Source organism: Phodopus roborovskii, unplaced genomic scaffold (genome assembly GCF_943737965.1).
Source record: "Phodopus roborovskii unplaced genomic scaffold, PHOROB, whole genome shotgun sequence".
Lineage (NCBI taxonomy): Eukaryota > Metazoa > Chordata > Mammalia > Rodentia > Cricetidae > Phodopus > Phodopus roborovskii.
Genome location: NW_026126583.1, coordinates 3,830,471 through 3,851,691, shown reverse-complemented (window position 1 = coordinate 3,851,691; position 21,221 = coordinate 3,830,471). Strand labels below are relative to the sequence as shown.

The 21,221-nt window shown below is 41.9% G+C and overlaps 1 protein-coding gene across 1 annotated transcript in view; it reads right to left on the bottom strand.

The window, feature by feature from the left end:
* The window catches only part of Vps4b (vacuolar protein sorting 4 homolog B), a 28,375-nt gene extending 9,581 nt beyond the window's left edge, over nt 1-18,794 (bottom strand). The window contains exons 1-5 of the mRNA XM_051203891.1: nt 18,711-18,794; nt 11,284-11,395; nt 9,393-9,549; nt 6,363-6,430; nt 1,429-1,548 (exon numbers count right to left, since the gene is read on the bottom strand). Coding sequence (XP_051059848.1) covers nt 1,429-1,548; nt 6,363-6,430; nt 9,393-9,549; nt 11,284-11,395; nt 18,711-18,737 — 484 coding nt within the window. The 5' untranslated portion in view covers nt 18,738-18,794. The remainder of the gene's footprint in view (nt 1-1,428; nt 1,549-6,362; nt 6,431-9,392; nt 9,550-11,283; nt 11,396-18,710) is intronic.
* Between the last annotated feature and the right edge of the window lie 2,427 nt (nt 18,795-21,221).

The window sequence follows — 21,221 nt, the reverse complement described above, 5'->3', positions numbered from 1 at the left end:
GTAGGCTGTATAGAATTATAAAATATTCTACATATATATAAAATATAAATTAAAACCACATACAAACTGCAAGGTAGGTATTCATTGCCTGCAGCAGACCATCCCTAGATGACTAATGCAAAAACTAAATAATACTTATGAAAAACTTGATTGACTTTTACTGGAATTCTGCTTTTTTTTATTCCTTTTTATTTTATGTGCACTGGTGTTCGGGTCCCCTGGAACTGGAATTTCAGACAGTTGTAAGCTGCCATGTGGGCGCTGGGAATTGAACCCCAGTCCTCTGAAAGGGCAGTCAGTGCTCTTAACCACTGAGACATCTCTCCAGCTCCCTGCTTTTCCCTGCTTTTCTCTTCTAAATGCATACACCTGTAAGGCAGTGTTGCCCTAAGTGGGTACTCGGTGCACAGAATACTGGAAGGGTAGAAAATGATATTAGATAGTGTATACTTTTTATTTAACTGATTACCTTTAAATGTATATTAAATAGACACTTCTTTTTATTCATGGTCAATAGTAAGACTTTAAAAATAATTTTAATCATGTAAAAGTAAACATAATTTGAAGTTCAAATATAAGCAAACTCTGTGTATGATCTGTGTGTGTCATACCCAGAGTCTAAGGAGATTTCCGAACCTTTCCAGGATTATATAATTAACTTTTATACTATCAGTTTTATGTACCTGAGATTGGGCTGTCAACAGTGCCTTGAAGCTTGGGAAGCCAGATGCAGCCCAGAGCTGCTTTGCTCTATCTGCTCTCTGTGACATTACAGTTTGAACGTTCTCAGTTTGTAGCCGACAACATAATGTGTTCTCTACGTGAAGCAGCTTGTTTTCAAGAGCAGAAAACCTCTGTGTGTTAAGACTGTGGGTACACTCACATCACAGCCACAGTCACAAAAAGGACAATGTAAAGCCATTCGACACAGCAAGTGATCACTCACGCCAGAACTAGAGCTTGGGCTATGGTCAGCAAAGATCTCTTCACAGCATAACAAGTGCTTTCTTTGTCCTTTGTGCAACATCTATAATTATAACCCCAGCACTTATTAGCATTTTAAAGCCAACCCATTTACATCTACTTATGGAATCATATTGTATGTTATCATAACTTTCTTTCTGATCTTTATAATAGATGTGGACATCTTTCAGTAAATTATCCTGTGGATTGAAATTTATTAAATATGGATATATACACTATATTTTAATGAGTGTGTAGTATTTCAGTGACCTTCATAAGCCCTACTGGCTAACACTTAAATTATTCTGCAAATATAGACATGAAAAGGAACATCTTTATGAAGATAAGATTTACTACATTTAAACTGTCAATTCAAGATAATTTATGATATGGAACATGAACTCACAATGCTCGCCCTCAATCACTAATATGTTTGAAATAAAAAATGTTTAGAAGCCATTTCACCTGTAAATAGATGAGGAAATTTAATAGGCAGAATCACAGCCTCTTTAAGTGCTTCTTTGGCTCCTTCAAGACCAGCGACATCACTCCACTTCACATTTGGTCGCTCTATAACAATGGCACCTACAAGATATTGGGTCACTTTTAAATTGAGAAAAACTAATTCAGCAAAGTTAGAAAGCAACATTTAAAAACCACAATATATCACAACCCCAGAGAAGCTAGGTAACAAAGAAGACTAAGACTGACATACATGGATCCCCCTTGGAAGAGGAAACAGATAGAATAAATCAGGAGCATGGGGGGTAGGGGGTAAGGTAGAAGGGGAGGAGAGATTGGTAGCGGGGAGGAGGGCATGGGGAGGAGAATAGGAGTGAATAGGATGATCTAGTTGGGGTAAGGACAGAGAAGGAGCACAAGAAAAGAGATATCTTGACGGAGTCATTATGGGGTTATCAATAAACCTAGCACAAGGGAAATTCCTAGGAATCCTCAAGGATAATCCCCAAACTAAGTAAGACTAAGCAATAGTGGAGAGGGTGCCTGAACTGGTTTCCCCTGTAATTAGATTGATGACTGCCCTAATTGTCATCATAGAACCTTCATCCAGTAGCTGATGGAAGCAGATACAGAGATCCACAGCTAAGCACTGGGCAGAGCTCCTAGACTCAGTTGAAGAGAGGCAGGAGTAAAGGGATCAAGACCATGCTGGGGAAACCCACAGAAACAGCTGACCTGAGGAAGTGGGAGCTCACTGCATAGAACCGAACTAGGCCCTCTGAATGTGGGTGACAGTTGTGTGGCTTGGGCAGTTTATGGGGCCACTGGTAGTGGGACCAGGATTTACCCCTACTGCATGAACTTGCTTTTTTGGAGCCCATTCCCTAGAAGGGTTACCTTGCTCAGCCTAGATACAGGGGGAAGGACCTTGATTCTGCCTCAATGTGATGTGACAAACTTTGTTGATTTGTCATGGGAGGCCTCACCCTCTCTGAGGAGTAGATGGGAGGTGGGGGAGGGGGAAGCTGGGGGGGGTAACCAGGACAAAGGGAGGGAAGGGGAACTGGGATTAGTATGAAAAAAAGAAAATAAATAAAGCCAACATAAAACTAAATATTTCAGGTACTAGGACTTTCTTTGAAGTAGTGTTAATGATGTTGTCAGAAATCAGTAGGAGGCGAGAACTTAGGTGGTTGGCTGAGCAGCTATGGACAGGACTCAACGCCTACATTTCTGCTCCCTCATCGGTGAAATGAAAATAGTACTACCTGGCCACCACACAGACAGGGTAGCACAAGCATCAGGTGACACAGTGAGCCTAGAGCCAAGGACTGTACTTCTTCAGTGGGGCTGGCTTACTATTTCTCTTGTTAACACTCTCTGTTGAGAATTCCAGAGAATACACTTCAGTGATTTTTAACTAAAGGAGACGAGATCAGGAAAGACAGAAAGAATGGAAATCGGACAGAAACAGATAATGGAAAAGACATTGTCTCCTTAAAGACCTGCAATTCTTCTTCTTCTTCTTTTTTTTTTTAATTAGCAAAGTTACTTAAAGGAATGATTTAGTTTCTCAAAAACTACAATTAGCTGTTTCAGTAAAGAATCCAAGAAAAGAGTCCTGTAATTCATTAGAAGAAACCTCTAGCTATTTTCATCAAAAGCCTTTCCAATTTTCTAGTCCACGGAACTGCTTTGTTATAAATGACTTAACAGCCCGATAAGATGAGAAGTAGCACTCTACACTGAGGAATGCTCAGTCAGCAAAGTCATGCTGTGCAAGCACCCATGTCAAACTGTGGTGGCACTCTGGGGGTGTGGGGTGCAGAGACAGGAGGACTCCTGGAGCTCACTGTCCAAAAGTCAAGCTCAATAGATAAGCTCCAGGTTCAATAATAGAGCTTGTTGCAAAAACTAAGGTGGGGTGATCTAGGAAGATGCCTGAAGTCAACCGCTGGCCTCCATACACATGCACACACACAAACACACACAAAAAGATGATAGGCAGTTGTTTAAAAAGAACATAGACATCTCCATGTACATCAATCACTGATCATGATATTACTTTTAAACCCAATTTTTTGTTGTTAGAAATTATTACCTATGATTCTAAGCCTGTAGTTAGTAACTTAACTTTCCTAAAGTATAAAAATCTGCAGTCATTAGGCTAAAATTAAATAAAACCGTATTTTGCAATCTAAAAGTTCAGTTTGATACACAAAAGTCAATGTGCACTGTTTATGTTCCACTGAGATCAGTAACATCGTGATAAAAAAAAAAAATCTATACCACATGATAGGGCTTCATTTGTTAAATGAAAGTAAATTCTCTTTATCCATGTACATACATCATCTGGCTAACTCAAGAGTTTCATGTAATCTAACACCACGAGAAGCTGGAGAAACAGCTCAGCTGGTAAATAGCTTGCCTAACAAGTGTTGAGAACTGGAGCTAGGATTCCCAGCTCCATGGAAGTGCCAGATGGATGTGTGATTGCATGTCATCCCGGTACATGAGGATCCAGAGAATCTCTGGAACAAGATGACTAACTAGACTAGCTGAAAGGGAGATCTAGGTTCAAGTGTGAAACTCAGCCTCAATACACAAGGTAGAGAATGCTCACACATGCACATACCCTTCCCAACATGCCACGAGCACTAACACACATGAACATGCATTTACACCTTCTTCACCAAGTATGCATACTATATATCCCCTCCCCCTACCTTTATTGGAGACACGGTCTCACTGTGTAGCTCTGGCTGTTTGGCTATATGGCCAGCTCTGGATGGCCATAAAACTCAGAGCTCTGTCTGCATCTGCCTCTCAAGTGCTACAGGAGTGCTCAGTTTATTCCCATATTTAATATTTCTATTAAAGTTTAAAGGTGACTTTCCAATATTTAGTTGTGAAAGATTAAGTGCCAGACAAAACTTAATGGATTACTGAAAAATATAAACTGACTCTACTTCCAAGAATATAAAAGCACTGTATATTATATGGATGGCTCAGTAGATAAAGGCACTTGCTGCCAAGCCTGTGGATCTAAGCTCGATCCCCAGAACTGCATGACAGAAGTACAAAACTGATTCCTGAAAGCTATCCTGACTTCCACATAGGTGATGTGGTTCACACACATTCACACCCCACACACATAAAGGCACACACAATAAATACAAAAAATTAAACTCAGACATTTAACCTCATAAGTCCCTGAATTAGCTAACAGATTTAGCTAACAGAAAATTCAACCCATAATCTATTTTAATCCTAGTAATCCAAAACACAAGTAAAATGTTAAAATATTATTTCAGGAATAAAAAATTAAAAATGACAGAATGTGTGTATTTGCATGTGTAGGTGTGTAGTCCGTGTGTCTTCTGTGGAGGCCAGAGGGCAACCTCAAGTTCATTCCTCAAGAGCCCTCCATCACCTTCTTTATGAGACAGCTCACCTGGCAGGCTGGACTGGCAGGCCAGCATACCTGAGACATCAAATCCACCTTCACCTCTCAGCACTAGGATTATGAATGTATGCTACTATATCTGGCTTTAGTACGTGAGTCCTGAGGCTTCAACTCAGGTTCTCATGCTTGTGTGGCAATCATTTTACTGACTGAGCTATCTTCCCATTACTAACAAATAAAGATACTAATCCATTAATAATCATTAAATTTAAAACAAAACAAAACAAAATTTTTAAAAAAGGACAAGAGCCACACATGGTGGCACACACCTCTAATCCCAGAACTTGGGAGGTGGAGGCAAAAAGATCACAAATTCATAAAATTTAAGGCCAGCCTGGGCTATGAAAGACACCCTCTTCTGACCTCTGTGGGCATCCATTCCCACAGAGATACATACACATAGATTAAAAAAAAAAAAAAAAAACAAAAAAACCTCTGCTCGCTACCATAATTAATTATATTATTTTTAACATGCTCTCTACCATAATTATATAGTTTTTAACATAACAAGGTTTATAGTATTCTCTTACATATCCCAGTGAGGTGGGTAAGAGAAATACTAGCAGAATAAAGGAAGTAGTAAAGCAAGGTTACCCACACTAACTCACTATCCAGTAACCAAACTCAGCCTACAAAATGGGGATCCTTTTGTTAAATATTTTGTTAGCTAAGACTCAAAGGTGCAAATACGTACTACCAATGACTAAGCCTTTTATTTGCAAAGCCATTAGCTAACATACAAAAGAACAATTGCATCTCAGCAATTAAAGAAGCCAACAATTAAATAGATGCCTTTTTAGATATGCAGAGCTACCATTTATTAAGATTTTTGCATTATGTTGCTTTCCTTCCCCTGAAATAAATGTCCGTTTTCAAGATGGGGGACTCAGATTCTGAGAGGCTGGGGAACTTGCCCTCAATCTGAAAACTTGTAAGTGGCAGACCTCGCTCGGAGTGGAATCCAGATCTGTGTTTACAGCCACTCCGTTACGTCACTGTATTTAGGACAGCATAATCAACGAGCCTCGGCATGTGTAACAGACAAAAAGAAAAGGAAATGTAATGAAATAAGCATATCTGTGAACACTAGGAAGTGGGGGAGAAGAACAGGGCCATGGCAGTAGAGAATCAGAGGAATTCCTAATCCAGTCAGTTCCTTGGGCCTTGCTGTATGTTACTAAGTGTCAATGCTACCTATTTTACAAGGGGCAAATACATGAAAAAGAGCAACTGTTGGCAGCCTACTAAAGGCAGGTTTGAAAACAAGCCACTTTTAACTTCATTAAAAACAACAAAATATTAGAAAGCCTTGAGAGCAAATCCTAGTCTGGAACCAAGCCAGCATGTGACCCACCAGCAATCAAAGCCATTTGTTGAAACTCAGAGAAATAGAGGGAAACAAAACAGTTCAAGGAGACAATCCATGAGTCTTTTCAACAGGAATAAATTTAACAGTGAAATCCAGAGTAACCTTGAAGTTGATTCTGTAGTTTCTTTTTTTCAGGGTCATCAGATTCTGCTTCCCCATCACTGTCATTCCTAATGAAGAGAATTTAATATATGCAAAAGATCACTCACTGCTAATAACAATGCAAAAGTGAAGGAACGATAACCTAAAATGTTTAAGCAAGACGTTGACATTAAAATTACTTCTATTTAAGTGTTCCAAATGATGCTTTTTAAGAATATATTAAAATAGGAAGCAGGCAAATAATCAGTAGGGAACTATGCACTGGAATCAGACAAGATGGGGATGAAGTCAGACACACCTCCATACGCATGACATAATTGTGCACTTATGCATCCATAGGTTGTATGTCCCATACTTTCAATGAATGATTTAAAATAGAGTACAGGAAAGTTTAAGAAACTACAAAACCATCAGGACCAGGGCAAATATAACCCAACAAGACTTGATGCTAGAAGAAAACATACAATTCACAATTATCTACAACATAACCCTTAACCTAAGGTTCCCAAAAAGTAGATAAAGCTTTCTATAAAAATCTGAACATCCAAGAAAAATGGCAAATCCACTTGTGCTGATTAGTTTTTGCCAACTTGACACAAAGCTAGATTACTTGGGAGGAGGATTGCTCATGAAGGAACTGCCTCCACCACTCTGGACTGTGGACACATGTGTGGCACTATCTTGATTGCTGATTGATGTAGGAGGGCCAAGCCCACTATGGGCAGGTGAGCTTGGGCTATACAAGAATGATGGCTGAGCAAGTGAGAGACAGCATGCCGGTAAGCAGCATCCCTGCCAGTCTCGGCTTGCAGCTCCTGCTTGGGCTTCCCTTGGTGGTGGACTATGCCCTCTATCTGCATTAAATCCTTTCTCCACATACTGCTTTTGCTCATGGTATTTTAGCATAGCAACAAAGAAACAAACTAGAATGGCACTAGTTCACATCTAGGGGTTTACATTGAGGAGATAAATTTTAAAATTTCACTGCAAGGACAATCACATCTACAGTACACTAAGAAAAAAAAAAAAAACAAAACTAATTTATGTTGTTGCAGACATTAGCCTTACGAAACAATACTCTACAGTTTTAAAAAACGATATTGTAGAAACAATTAATGGAAAGAAGTTTCCTGATGCAGAGAAGAAAAGTCTTACCAACTTTTCAGATTTTAAGATACAAAGAGGATTTAAAACACTTGATGGACTTGTGTTAGGGTGAGAAATCTTGGTTATTTGTAGAATTGGCAGGGTTATGAATGAAGTAACTAGCAAGAGCTGATTCAAGTTTCTCATGCTGTAAGGACCATTTAAAACAAACTGCCATTTGTAGGTTCCCTTGCAGACAGACAGCTTTTATCCTCATCAGACTTGAGTTCCTCGAAAGTGGGGGTTGCTTGCATGAAGAACAAATCTTTAGGTACCATTGGTTTGCTCTGGGGAAACTGAGGCAGGGGTCTTGCTGTGTTTTTCTGAGCCCTAGGAGTATCTGGTGAGGGTGGTGGCAGCAGCAGCAGGATCTCTACTTGAATATAAATACCACAGGCATGAATTTTCTATGCCCCCATATGGTATCCTCGGTAGTTTTCCTAATGATGGGAACTCAAGGCTGATTCTGTCCTCAAAATTCTATAAGGTAATCCCTATTAAAAAAAAAAAAAAAAAAAAAAAAAAAATCAGCCTAAGTAAGCCCTGCTGCTTGGTAGAAAAGACGGGCTCTCCCTTGTCAGGCAGCCATGACAGAGCAGGTCATTAGTGGGCCCTCACTAACACACCACACTGCCCTAGCAGACAGGAAAGACCAGATGTTCCTGCTGGCAGAAGTCTGAGATGTAGAGGCCCTGTATGCTCATAATGGATGTGCATTTCATGTTGGAAGTTACTATGTGCAGAATGAATATATATAAGCAAACTCTTGGCATGTCATAGAAACTGTTTCCTAACCACATCTTAACAGAGAATATAAAACTTGGAGCTTATAATTTTCTTCAAACTCTGCCACACAGAGTTAAGGCAGTCACATCTAAATTTTATACTTCTCCTGTCCTTAACTTTAGCAATGCCTAGTAAAGAGCAAAATTCCATCAAGAACAAACACAGGGGAGGAGCACTGCCTATAGGGCTCCATCCCTCATTCCCTCATGACCTTGGGCATCATCCAAGAAACCTGCAGCCTACAGAACATGAACAGCGAGCACATAGACTCCAGAGCTCACAAGATCCTCAGTGCTTCCAACCCAGCCAGGCCACATCAACTCAGAATTTCGTTTTCCTAATGCGTCATCAAGGACAAATCTAGCTAGACCAAGTCCTCTTTGCTTAGCAGAGCTGGGAATGCATGCACTAAATGTGCAGTAAATGCTCTTTACATCTGCGATACCTCATGCATCTAGGAAGATATGTAAAAACTGGAGTTCACTGTTTAAAAAATGTGCTGTTGCTTTCTTCACAATGGCATAATGCAAATCTACCTTTAAAAACATTTGCATAAAATAGAAATTGGCATTATTGGAGTTCATGTTCATTTTGTCCACAGGGTCAGATTTAATCCACAGATCACTCGTGGGGTTTTGTGCTGTTGCTTTCTTCACAATGGCATAATGCAAATCCACCTTTAAAAACATTTGCATAAAATAGAAATTGGCATTATTGGAGTTCATGTTCATTTTGTCCACAGGGTCAGATTTAATCCACAGATCACTCGTGGAGTTTTGTTGGTGTCACGCCCACAGTGTTTTTCCAAGTTATTTGAAAACAATCAGGGAGGTATAAAAATGCAGTAAGCACTGATTAGCAAACTTTGCTCTTTGAGAGACTTGATGGTAAATATTTCTGGGTTTTGTGGTTTCTATTGTAACCACTCAATTCTATTGTCACAGTACAAGAGCTGCCTGGGGTGACAGTAAATAAAACTGTCTCAATAAAACTCAATGACTGAAATAGGCAACACGTTCTTTCTGGCCCATGACAAAAGAAACTTATTACCCAATAAGAGGTTATAAGATGTAAAATCTAACACTTTAGGATACGTACCCCTTCTCATCCACTGCACTGGACTGCTCCTCTTTCATGGGCTTCTGTGGCTTCTTCTCTTTTTTCTTCAGATAATCTTTCAGTTTTTCTGCTCTATCAAGGTACTCTGTACACTTGGCCCTGATACTTTGCTTGGCTTTATCACCTTGTGTTTCATCTGTAGAAGGGAATGAGACCCCATTTCGTTAGCATTTGTTGTGGTTTGAATATGAATATCCCCACAGGCTCATGTATCTAAACACCTGGACCCTGGTGGGTGGTGCTGTCTAGGAAGGTTAAGGAGGCAGAGCCTTGCTGCAGGAACTATGACACTGGGGTTAGACTCTGAGGTTTTACCATCTGGCTCTACTTCCTGTTCTCTAGTTTCCTAAGTGTTGATGGTATGTGACCAGCTAGCTCCCTGACTCCAAGGCTGGCCTCACACTGCTGCCACGCCTTCCCTGAAATGACAGGCTGGATCCCCTCTGGAACTGTATGTAAACCACAATGCAGCTTTTCTTCCCTAACCTGTTTTCTCCCAAGGTATTCTATCATGACATTAGAAAAGCAACTAATATAGTATTCAACAGAGAACAGTTCAAACTTAGAGCTATTCTTTTAACTAGAAATTTCTATGACGGAGGAGGAGAAGGCATTGCTAATTTGTTGTATCCAGTGATTATCACCCCTTTTTTGTTCCTTCTCACTGGCTCTGTCAAGGGTCGGAGGCCACCAGTAGGTGTGAATTTAAAACAAACAAACAAACAAACAAAATAGAACTTCAGAGCAAAATGGTAGGTATTTTAAGTTAATGTTATATAATCACAAAGTATTCAACAGGCTATAGGTTTCAAATTCTCCCCTTCACAGTTTGCAGATAGCTGAAAGCTGTCTTACATAATAAAACCAACCACAAGCTGGGCATGGCTGTGCACTCCTAGAATTCTGAGTTCAAGGCCAGCCTGATCTACAGAGCAAGTTTCAGGACAGGCTCCAAAGCTATAGAGAAACCATGTCTCGAAAAACCAAAAAACCAAACCAAACAAAATAAAAACCCCAAACAACAACAGCAACAAAACAAAACAAAAAACCAACCACAAGAGACAACATACAACTCTGAATGTAGAATAGTGATTACTAAAGGCTGGGAAGGGAGCAGTTAGAAAAATGGAAGCTGGATTTGCTCTCTGTACACTGCAGGCACATGCTGATTGATAAAAATTAATACAAGTGAATAAAAGTTTTAAAATATAAAAGATAATCCAAAGTAAAGCAATAGTAACTCCATTAACATATTTGCTTTATTCCAAAGTATACAGTGACAGAAATCACATACGTTATGGGCACAACATAGTAACCTTATTACTATGTCAAAGGCCTCTATCATGGCTATTTTGAACAATACAGGCAATGCATAGGCTTATTCTCATGTCTCTTACGTGTTGCTTTCATTCTCAGCTCACACTAATACCCCAATGCACCGAGTGTAAGACTGATGAGAGACCTTGCAGGTTATGCACTTGTTTCTCAGTGCTGAATCTCTAGTCCCCAGAACAGAGTCTAGCACAAGACAAACATCAAGTGTGCGTTTGAAAAATACACTTAATATCGCCCAGCCTACTCTTACGACAAAACCATTTCCAACATATGCTTAGGAGAGGATTAAGTTCAAATCATATAATCTAGATAGGTCATCTATAAAAACAAAGCTTTCTCCACTGAATACACAAAAAGATTCTGGGTGTATGAAGTAACAACTATAACAGCTGTCACATCTGTTAACAGTACTTAAAAGTTAGGAGAACAAGGACTTTCTTTTTAACGAGTGGTTTAGATCTTTAGAATTCTTTTGGCTTGTTAACAGTTTTTTCCCTTTTAGTGCACAAGTTTAAGTAAAATAAACATGCCTTACACTTAACGACATGGAGAAAATACTGAACAGCATGTTGGTAGAGTTGAAGAGCTTCCTCATAGTTCCCAGCTTTGTCTTCCTGGGCTGCTTTGCTTGCAAGATCTATTGCTTTCTGTTTGAGGGAGGCAAAAATAATAAACTTAGTATGAAAGCATAATCCCCAAGTTTGAAGCAAATAATATTCCCCCCAAAACACGCAGGGAGGGAGGCAGTTAGGGAAATTCTCAAAATGTAAGTACTGCAGGACTGGAGACATGGCTCTGGGATTAAGGGCACTGGCTAGTCTTCTAGCCAGTCTTCTCAGCATCCACATGTCAGATCACAAATGTCTGTAACTCCAGTTCAGGGAATGTGACACCATCTTCTGGCCTCTGTGGACACCAGGCACATACGGCTACACAGATACACATGCAGACATATACACATAAATTTAAAGAATTTGAAAAAAGTCTAGTGCTGCTTTGCCTAAAGCATAAACATAACGTACAGAGATTAAAAGACAAAACAAAACAAAAACAAGCAAGCCCATGGAGCAATGAGATATCAAGACTCTGAAAAGTTCTCAAAACTATACCGAGCAAAAACATTAAAAAACAAATAGTGCTGGGCAGTGGCTCTCCATACCTTCAATCCCAGCACTCAGGAGGCAAAGGCAGATGGGTATCTGTAAGTTCAAGGCCAGCCTGGTCCACAGAGCAAGTTCCAGGACAGCCAGGAACATAGAGAAACCCTGTAGTGAAAAACAAACAAATATATAGGAACTACTACAGAGATTTAAAAAGGGAGACCTTCCCAGAAATAGAGCCATACAAACATAGCCAAGGGTTATTTAAAGTGATGCAGAACCAAGTCAACAATAAGAAAACAGGCTTTTAAAATGGTACCATGAGGGTACAAAAAAAAAAAAAAAAAAAAAAAAAAGGAATCTTAACTTAAATCCCATGTGCTTCTGCAAAAACTAACTCAAAATGAGCACAGACTCAAACATAAAGCCTACAGAATAAAAACAACAACAAAAAAGTTCTTAGATTTAATCACAAAAGCACAGGGTATACAATGAAAAGATGTTAACACATCAGTTTAAAAATCTGTTTTCTAAAGGGTTCTAATGATGAAAACAGTACAGACTGGGAGAAATCCTGTGAACTTCAGACAAAAGAGAAACATCTACTAAAATGCATAAAGGGATCCTGAAGATGTAACAGTTTAAAAAGAACCCATTAGTGGGCTAGTGAGATGGCTCAGCAAAAAAAGGATCTTGCTACCCAGCTTGATTGAGAGACCTACACAGTAGAAGAGAGCCAATCATTCTTGCAAGCGGTATCCACACAGAAGCCTGCAGATGAATGAATGTTCTAGGTAGCCTTCAATGGTATCACTGCTAAACAGCTATGTAATACCATGGAACACTAGGCAGCAATAAAAAGGACGGACTGATGTGGATGAATCTTAAGGCTATTATGTTGTTTAAAAAAGTCAAACATTAGTCAATGCTAATGGTTGAGTATTAATGGCTCCATTTATATACTGTTCTCAAAATGTCAAAATCAGAGATGGGAAGTGATGGATTCTGCCAGGGAATTGGAATGTGAGTGAGAGAGAAAATGGAGGTTCAGTGTAGACTTAAGGGCAGCACGAAGGGTCCCTCTGGGAATACTCTACAGTGAAATGCCTGCTTATATACACTGATTATGTGTTTAGTCTGGGACACTAAACCTCGGTGATAGACACACAAACACAAAAGTACAAGTCAATCTGCGGGGCGAGTAAGAGCTACAGAGTGTCAGCATCAGGATCCTGATGTGACACTGTACTGGTTTTACAGTGTGCAGCTAGGGGAAGCGCACACTGAGAACCTCTTCTCACTTTTTAAAACTGTGCGTTGTCTCAAAACTGACTTTGTAATTTAGGGGCTGGAGAAATGTCTCAGGGGTTAAAAGCACTTCTTTTACATATACATATATGTCATTTTTATTTTACATCGATCCCAGTTCCCTCTCCCTCCCTTCCAAACCTCCCCCCTCCCACTCCACAGGGCAGGTGATGCCTTCCAGGTGAGATCATCAAAATCTGTCAAAGTCATTTGGAGTAGGGACTAGGCCCTCCCTCCTGCCTTTAGACTAAGGGAGTCCCTCCATGGGAAATGTGCTCCCGAAGTCCTTTCTTGCACCAGGGATCCATCCTGGTTCCACTGTCAGAGGTCCCTTAGACTGCCCAGGCCTTCTAACTGAGACCTCTCAAGTTTTTATCTAGGCAGGGTATGAACGTGGAAGTCACAGATAAGGTTGGTTACCTGGTGTTTAGGAGAAACTGTTCACATAACCATATACTCTAAATGCTCAATGGTTAAACCACATGGCAGAAACAAATTCCTTATGCAGACAGTAATTTTCTCCAGATCAACTTGAAATGCTGTGTTTCTTCAGTCACTATTCCCCCAACTCAGCCGAGTCTAATATGTTAAAACCTTTTCTTTATTTTTTTAAGACAAAATTTTGTTATGTTGCTCAGGCTGGTCTTGAATATATGCACTCAAGAACCCTCCAGCCGTATCCTTCAGAGTAGCTGGGGTTATGTGTACACCCCACCATACCTAGGTTACAGTAAAATTCTTATTTTCGGTGTGTGGTTTCAAACAATGCGTAAGACACACAGTCGAACAGCCTTACTGACAAAGCCTTTCGGTTCTGATCATGATGAATGCCCCATCTCACCCTTGGCATTGCTGGCACTCTGCACTTGAAACTGTGTCCTGCACAGTTTTGAAGAGTGAACTGTTCTGTGGGAACAGTCCTTTTCATTTCCCGTCACTCTTGCCTTTGCCAAAACTACCACCTAGTATGTGGACAGCCCATTTCCACTCCCGCCACCCAAACAGATCACCACACTTTGCTGTCTCCCCACTGCCGACTAGCAGAATACAAATGCTGGAGCACGGTCTATATGGCCTTACATGCTAGTCCCTAGCTCTGTACTGGAACATTCTAGTCCTACTTCAGCTGGTAAATCCTTAGAGAAGGCTCCCGGAATCGTCTAAACTAGGGCTCTGTTCCGTCCCTGCTGTCAGCTCTCCCTACATCCCTTTCTATTATGACTGCATTAGCTGCTCTTTGCACTCACAGCCGCTTCCTCAGTTTTCCCGTGAAGGAAGACAGACTTCTTTGCCTAAAGCATTTGAGCCCAGAATGGCTCTGGTAAATGATGGGCACACTGTTAACTTGCTGCATGACTGGAAACTCCAGACTCCTCCTGCTCTTAAAGCAATCCTGTCCTTCGTTATTCCTGTCATCTCTAACAACCCCTCTCCTCTAGGTATTTCCAGCAGCACACAAGCAGCTCTGCTTCAGGGTACATCCCTTACATCTGACACTGAAATACTTCCCCCAGAATTTGGTCTGAGGCTCAATTCTATTTATGCCCTCTCTAGCCGAGATATTTTTAAGGACTCATGGCTGACAATCTTTATGATGCTGATTCATTCCCAAATTTATTCCATTTTTATGGAGATGTCCATATAATTCCTATGAATAAACTTTCCAGGTTGCTCTAAGTATATGCATTTGTTTTTACTGTTATTTATCTCTCTGCCTGTCTGTCTTGTCTCTCACTAGACTGAAGCTCCATGAAGTCAGGGTTATATCTTCACTTTTGGATGCATTAACATAAGCCTGGCCAAGTGACTTCATTACCCCAAGGTCAGCCAGACCTAGCCATCAATATAAAGTACAAAGGTTTGGAAGATCTGAGGTTGGCTTTTTCTGAGTAGATCATGGAGCATCCATCCTAGAAAAATCCCTGGAAACAGCATCTGGACAAATAAGTTCCAACCCTGTCTCTATGTTCAGGAGTTCAATTCCATTGTACCCTTTGATATTCGCTCTATCAATGACATGCCACTGGACTGTCCTGCCTAACCCTTCCCTTTTGGTTAGGGTCTTCCCCTGAAGAAAAATGTGTTTAAGCTGTCTCAGATCTATAGATACAATATATATCCCATTAATAATGCACCAGTTTTCTTGTGTTCCTAGACTCCTCTCTAGCTGTCATCTTAGCATCTCTTTATCTCCATAACAAAATCCCAAAGAAAGCCATGTAGTGATATCTTGTTTATACACAAGCAAATAAAGCTTACCTAAAGATCAGAAGGCAGAGCCAGCCACTAATTAACCATAGAGACCTGGAGGTCTGTACAGACAGACAGGAAGTGAGATGGCTGGGTGGAGAGAGGAAGTTATAGAGCAGGAGACAGGAACTCTTGTCTCTTTTCTGCTGGGAAGTTGAGTAGGTAAGGTGGCTGTGGTTTTGTTCCTGTGTCTCTCTCATCTCTCAGTATTTCACCTATATCTGACTCCAGGCTTTTATTACTAAGACCCATTAAAACTTGTGTTACAAAGCCCCAAGTTCATTTGGGTTTCTTGATCTTCTATTCCAGAAATGCTATCTTTTGACTGCCAAAGCATGCTCATCTAACTTCCTCTCTACAGGACACAACACTAATAACAAATACCCAGACAGTCCCATTACCTACAGACTGTGATGTGTTTATTTTCCAGTGTCTATGATATGCTAAAGGGTCCTTGTTTTCTTCTTCTGTAAATTCTCTCTGTGTCTACTCTTATGCCAACTCCAGAATCCTTATTTCTCCAAACACGTACATTTGGCACTTTCATTTGGCTGTCTCAGCAAACAAAGTTAATTCAGCACTCAACTTCTTGTCGTGTATCTTCAGAACCAGCTTATATCCATTCTGATAGTCAACCCAGAACTCTTGTACAAAACCCAGACTCCAACTCCTCCTCCCTTTCTGTTGCTTTCCATGTACAGCAGAATGAGGACCCACCATGGGACACAGCACACAAATTCCTGTGACAACCTGTTTCCACTCATGCTCCTTCCTTATGCGTTCCTGTCATCAAATGGCTGGTACAACATAAACCAACAAAATCTACAAGTACACATAACATACATACAAAGAGTACACATAACATACATACAAAGAAGACCTATGCCATCGTCTCTGTAAAACTCCAGCGTTCGGGGCTTCAGTGCTAATATGACCCTCCTGGTGCAACACACTCTCCAGAACCAAACAGTCTGGTATAATATACTTCATAGATTCCTATGGTTGCACCTATGTGTTCCTAATGATTATATTCTGTTCTAGCGGTTGCTTTCTGCTTTTATATAAGCCATTAGAATTGTGTGGACACAGGCACGGCACATACACATAAAGTCAAGTCACACAATGGTGATTTTTTTTTTTAAGTCACACTCTCTTACTTGGGAGTTTTTTCCATCTCTCTACAAGTGGTTTTTCTTTCTTTTTTTATTTCTGCATTTTTCTCTGCCCAGAATGCCTTCGACATTCTTCAAGGACCCAGAATCTGCAGTGAAAGAAAACCGCAAGCTTGTAAGCACATAGGCCTGGATTCAAAACTAATGTCCGCACTAATTAACTGTGTGTATTCAGCACATCACAGCCTCAAGAAACTTGAGTTTCTAATAAAGTGAAACTGGATAGCATTCACCTGGAGGAGCTATTCTGAGGGTTCATGAGATCACATCAAACACTGGGGCAATTACACTCAGTGCTCATTTTATCCGGCATCATCACCTCATTGAGACACTTATTTGTCCTTGGAAGAGTGAGCTACACCCTTCCTGGGTGCTGAGCCACACTAGCCTCCAATTCAGCTAGAGCAGATATGGAACTGGTTTTTGTTGTTTGTTGTTGCTGTTTGTTTTGTTTTTTTTCCCAGGCAGTTCCACTGTGTAATATCCCTAGCTGGGGCTTGCTCTGTAGACCAGGCTGACCTCTAATTCAGAGATCCGCTTGCTCCTGCCTCCGAAGTGCTGGGATTAAAGGTGTGGTTTTAAATTCTGGAACTGGTTTGTTTTAGTAATTTGCATTCTGCATTAGACTTAAACCATCTGTCAACATTGTGCTTTGTTTCTTGGAGAAGTTACTCATTTCCCAGCTCTTCGCCTAAATGTCCTAGGTTAGGAAGTAGAGAAGGCTGGAGAAAAGCACAGCGGAAGCAACCACTAAATCACTCAACAACCCTCCTCTTTACCGCTCACACCCACACGTTTAATACTGTCAGTTTCCACCTGGCTCAGCAAAGAACGCCTAGCAATCCAACTCAAACACAATACAGTCTAGTTATACAGTCAATCTACACATGTTGGAAAAGGGAGACGATGAATGTTACAGAAGAAAGCTTTAATATCCAAAGGAAAGCTTTTACCAATAAATAAATACATTCACACACACACACACACACACACACACACACACACACACACACACACACGCGCTGCATTTTCTGACTAGGGTTACAAAAACTTGGTGGAAAATATGAACATACACAGGGAACTCACTCTTAATTATTAGAAATAAATCGTTGTTGCAATCAGACTTTACTAAAGATAGCAAACATTTTTATGATCTTTTAGGCTAAACTTCCGGATAAGAGCACCAGAAAAGCCCCTCCCTTTCTTTGTGTGTACTGCTCTCTGTTTAAACGGCCCTCCTTCGGGTAGAATTTCGTCAGAATCAATTATCCTACGTTAAGGAAACTGCTAGTTATACCACAACACTCAACAGATTCCTATTTGACAAACTACCAAGAGGCCGATATTGAAGAGTATTTCGTTCTACTCTGTGATAAGTAACTGACCCACTGTGCTAGAAGTCTTGGGTACCAAGCCACATTCAACCCCACTGACAATCCCACGACAGGAGGCACTGCTGTCACATTTGTTAATGAATGCCATCCCACGAAGGAGCAATAATCTTTTCCTAACATTAGCTATTCCATTTTTCTTTTTTTTTTTTCTTTTTTTCTTTCTTTTTTTTTTTTTTGTTTGCTGTGAGGGCAGGAAAGTAAAGATACAGATGAACACACTCCTTGGTCTTACATAATGTAACTTGGGAGAACGTACACAAAAACATACTCCTAATGAATTCGGTGTGTGTGTGGGGGGGGGGGTGTTGGCCGTCTCCAACCTCAGGTTCTCGTATTTCTATTCACCGGACACCTGGAAGAGCTTTGTTGATCGGCAGGGGAAACCAAGTCTACCCTATTCTAAACTGCCCCGAGTAGCGCTCTGCAAAAACTACGCTTCCTGGTTAGGGAGACTGAAGCTCTTCCTGATGGGACAGATCTGCCCAGTTCGGCCCAAGCTCTACCGGCTTGTTTGCCACTGTTACGAGCAAACCAGGAGTCCCCAGACACAGACGGTGAGGCTGGGACAAGGCCGACCCGTCCTGGCATTGCCTCCTTTCCTTTAGGGTCTGCGCAGCCCCGCCCTACTGGGCCCGGGACGGGGACGCGGCCCTTCCCCGCGCCTCCCTGGCGCCACCCTTCCCCGCGCCTCCCCGGCCGCTCCTTCCGTGGCCGAGGGGCCGAGGAGGCCCGAGGTACCTGGAGGTTGTTGCTCGTGGACGCCATGGCGGAGATCCGAGGCGGGTCGGCGAGGAGGAACGCGGGGCGAGGGCAGCAGCGTCGGGTGGCGCCGGGGTCACAGCCGCAGGCCTCCCGGAGCTGGTGGCCGAGACCCCGAGCAGCAGCCTCGGCTCAGGAGCCGCAAACCTGCTGGCAAGCGCAGCAGCCGCCCAAACTGCTAGCAAAACTTCCGCAATCCCGAGCCCCTTTGGGCTCTGGTCCCGCCTCTGGCCCGGCACTTCCGCTTCGTCATCCGCACGCGCGCTCCCCAGTCACCCCGGGTGCGTCTCGCCCTGGGTGAGGGGTCTCGCGAGATGAGATCAGGAAGCCAGGGTGCCCACCCCCAGGCCTGGCGGAAGTCGGGCTGAGCGCCGGCGCGTCGCGGGTTCAGTCTGGAAGGGTGGGGCGGCTTTGCGCGCCGAGGGCTGAGCCGCCACAGGGCTGGGACACTTTTTTAGGCTTCCGTTTATCCCTCTTTGCCGCTCGTGCATGTGTACTGTCGCCACTTTGGCTTTATGGCCCAAAAAACAAAAGGTTGCCTAGTGTCTGAAGCCCGTGGCCTGGGGACGTCGGGCTTGTTTTGTTCCGGGTCCCCCAGTTTCCGAGGTGGTGATGGGTGTCAATCACGCAATCTCTCGTGGTCAGAGCGCGGTGATCGGCGAGCAGGGAGACCTCAGGCACCCCAGCTGTGCTCGCCCGGGGAAGCTCGGGCGGGGTTTGGGTAAATACGTCCCGTGCGGCCGCGGCCCTGCGCTTCAGCGAGGGCGGGAGATAAAATACCAGTTAATAGTTCACAAAGGAAGCCGTTGGCCCCGGGGTACGTGCTTCGCTCTTGTTGGGTATATCGGGATTAGTGGCAGAGATGGAATATTTCTTCTTCTCGGTCCACTGCACAATCCCCGCTCTCTTCTGCTGTTCGTGGCTAGGCTTCTTAGGGGCGAACGGAATCACTCCCTAATTTTATTTCCTATGTATAACTTTTAGCCCTATCGTATTCTAAGTACGGGCTGTAATAGTATGGTCAACCACCCTTGAAATTGCTCCTTTGTAGTTCTCTAATACCCCTCTACATTTCCCACTGGCTTCTCTTTACCTTATAGTTACAGAATTTTCTCAAGTCCTATCTTCTCGCTACGATATCTCCACTCATCCTCCATAGACAGAAATGACTTCAAATTGAGATTTTGAGCCTACGCTGTCCTTTTCTTATCTACTATGCCCGTCCACAGGGTTTTACTTGGTACAAGACAAATTCAAAGCCAAATTAATTATCTTCCACCATAAGTTTCCTTCTTTAGTTTCCCTTTGGCATCGCCCTCCATAAATGAGCTCAGCTCTAAACACTTAGTGGAGCTCAATACAGGTGTTCAGTGGGCATCAACACTTTGGGCATGCATGTTCTTGCTACTTAAGAGTCTGAACATTAGTGGAAGAGAGAGGAGTTTGGACAAAGGCCTCTGATAAGATAGGTTGAGTATTAGCACGAGCCAGTCTGTTCTAGACACTGAATATCAAGTAATATCATTGATGCACTGTTCTCCCATGTGCAGTGAGGAAGGCACATTTTCGTTATGGTATTAATCCCTCCACATCTGTAACCCAGTCAATTATGAGAAAAAAAGAAAGTAAGTCTTCATAGGGTGTTCCTGCTTCTGTAAAATAAACAGAGCTCTATAAAAACATCAAGGTTATAAACGATGGAACATCTGAGAAGTTGTCCCAGATTGAGGACTGTAAGACATGCCAACTAAATGTGTGGGATTCCTGATTGAGTCCTGGTGCAGAAAAAAGGAACATTAGTTAAAACTGACGAAAGTGAGGGAGAAAATGTGTAGCTCAGCTAATGTATCGTGTGTTACCATCTCAGTTATTTACGATGCTGGGTAAAAAGTATATTGGAATTCTCTGTATTTGCAACTCTTCTGCAAACATTTCAAAATAAGTTTTTCTTTTTGAAATTACTACTATCTGGTCTTTACATTCTGGCACAATAAAAACTGCCTATTGTGTATATACAATATAAACAGAGCCTTCACGCTTACTGGCTAGTGTTCATGGTACTGGAAAGTACTCTCCACAGGACCAGAGGAAAAGAGTGACAGTCAACCCAGCCTCAAACCCTGGGATCTGCCACTGTGGCCTGCCTGCTGATATGCTGGTCCAATACTTGCACAAATGTGGGAATGACCAACCACTCTCTGATTGGATTTAAGACCCCTCCACAAAATGGAACCCAAGCTTGACACTACTTGGGTGGCTATGAAGTTTAGTCTGGATAATCCATGGGCCTAGGAGAAAACCAAATACTGTTGTTCTGATAAAGGAACACAGCAACAGAATGACTCCTAATAACATTCTACTATACCCATAGATCACTACTTCACTCATTATCAGAGAAGCTTCCCCTCATAGTAGATGATAACTAACGTAGAGACCCTAGTAAGTGGACAGTGTGCAAAGAGTGAGGGGCTTGAAGTACTCAGTCTTAAA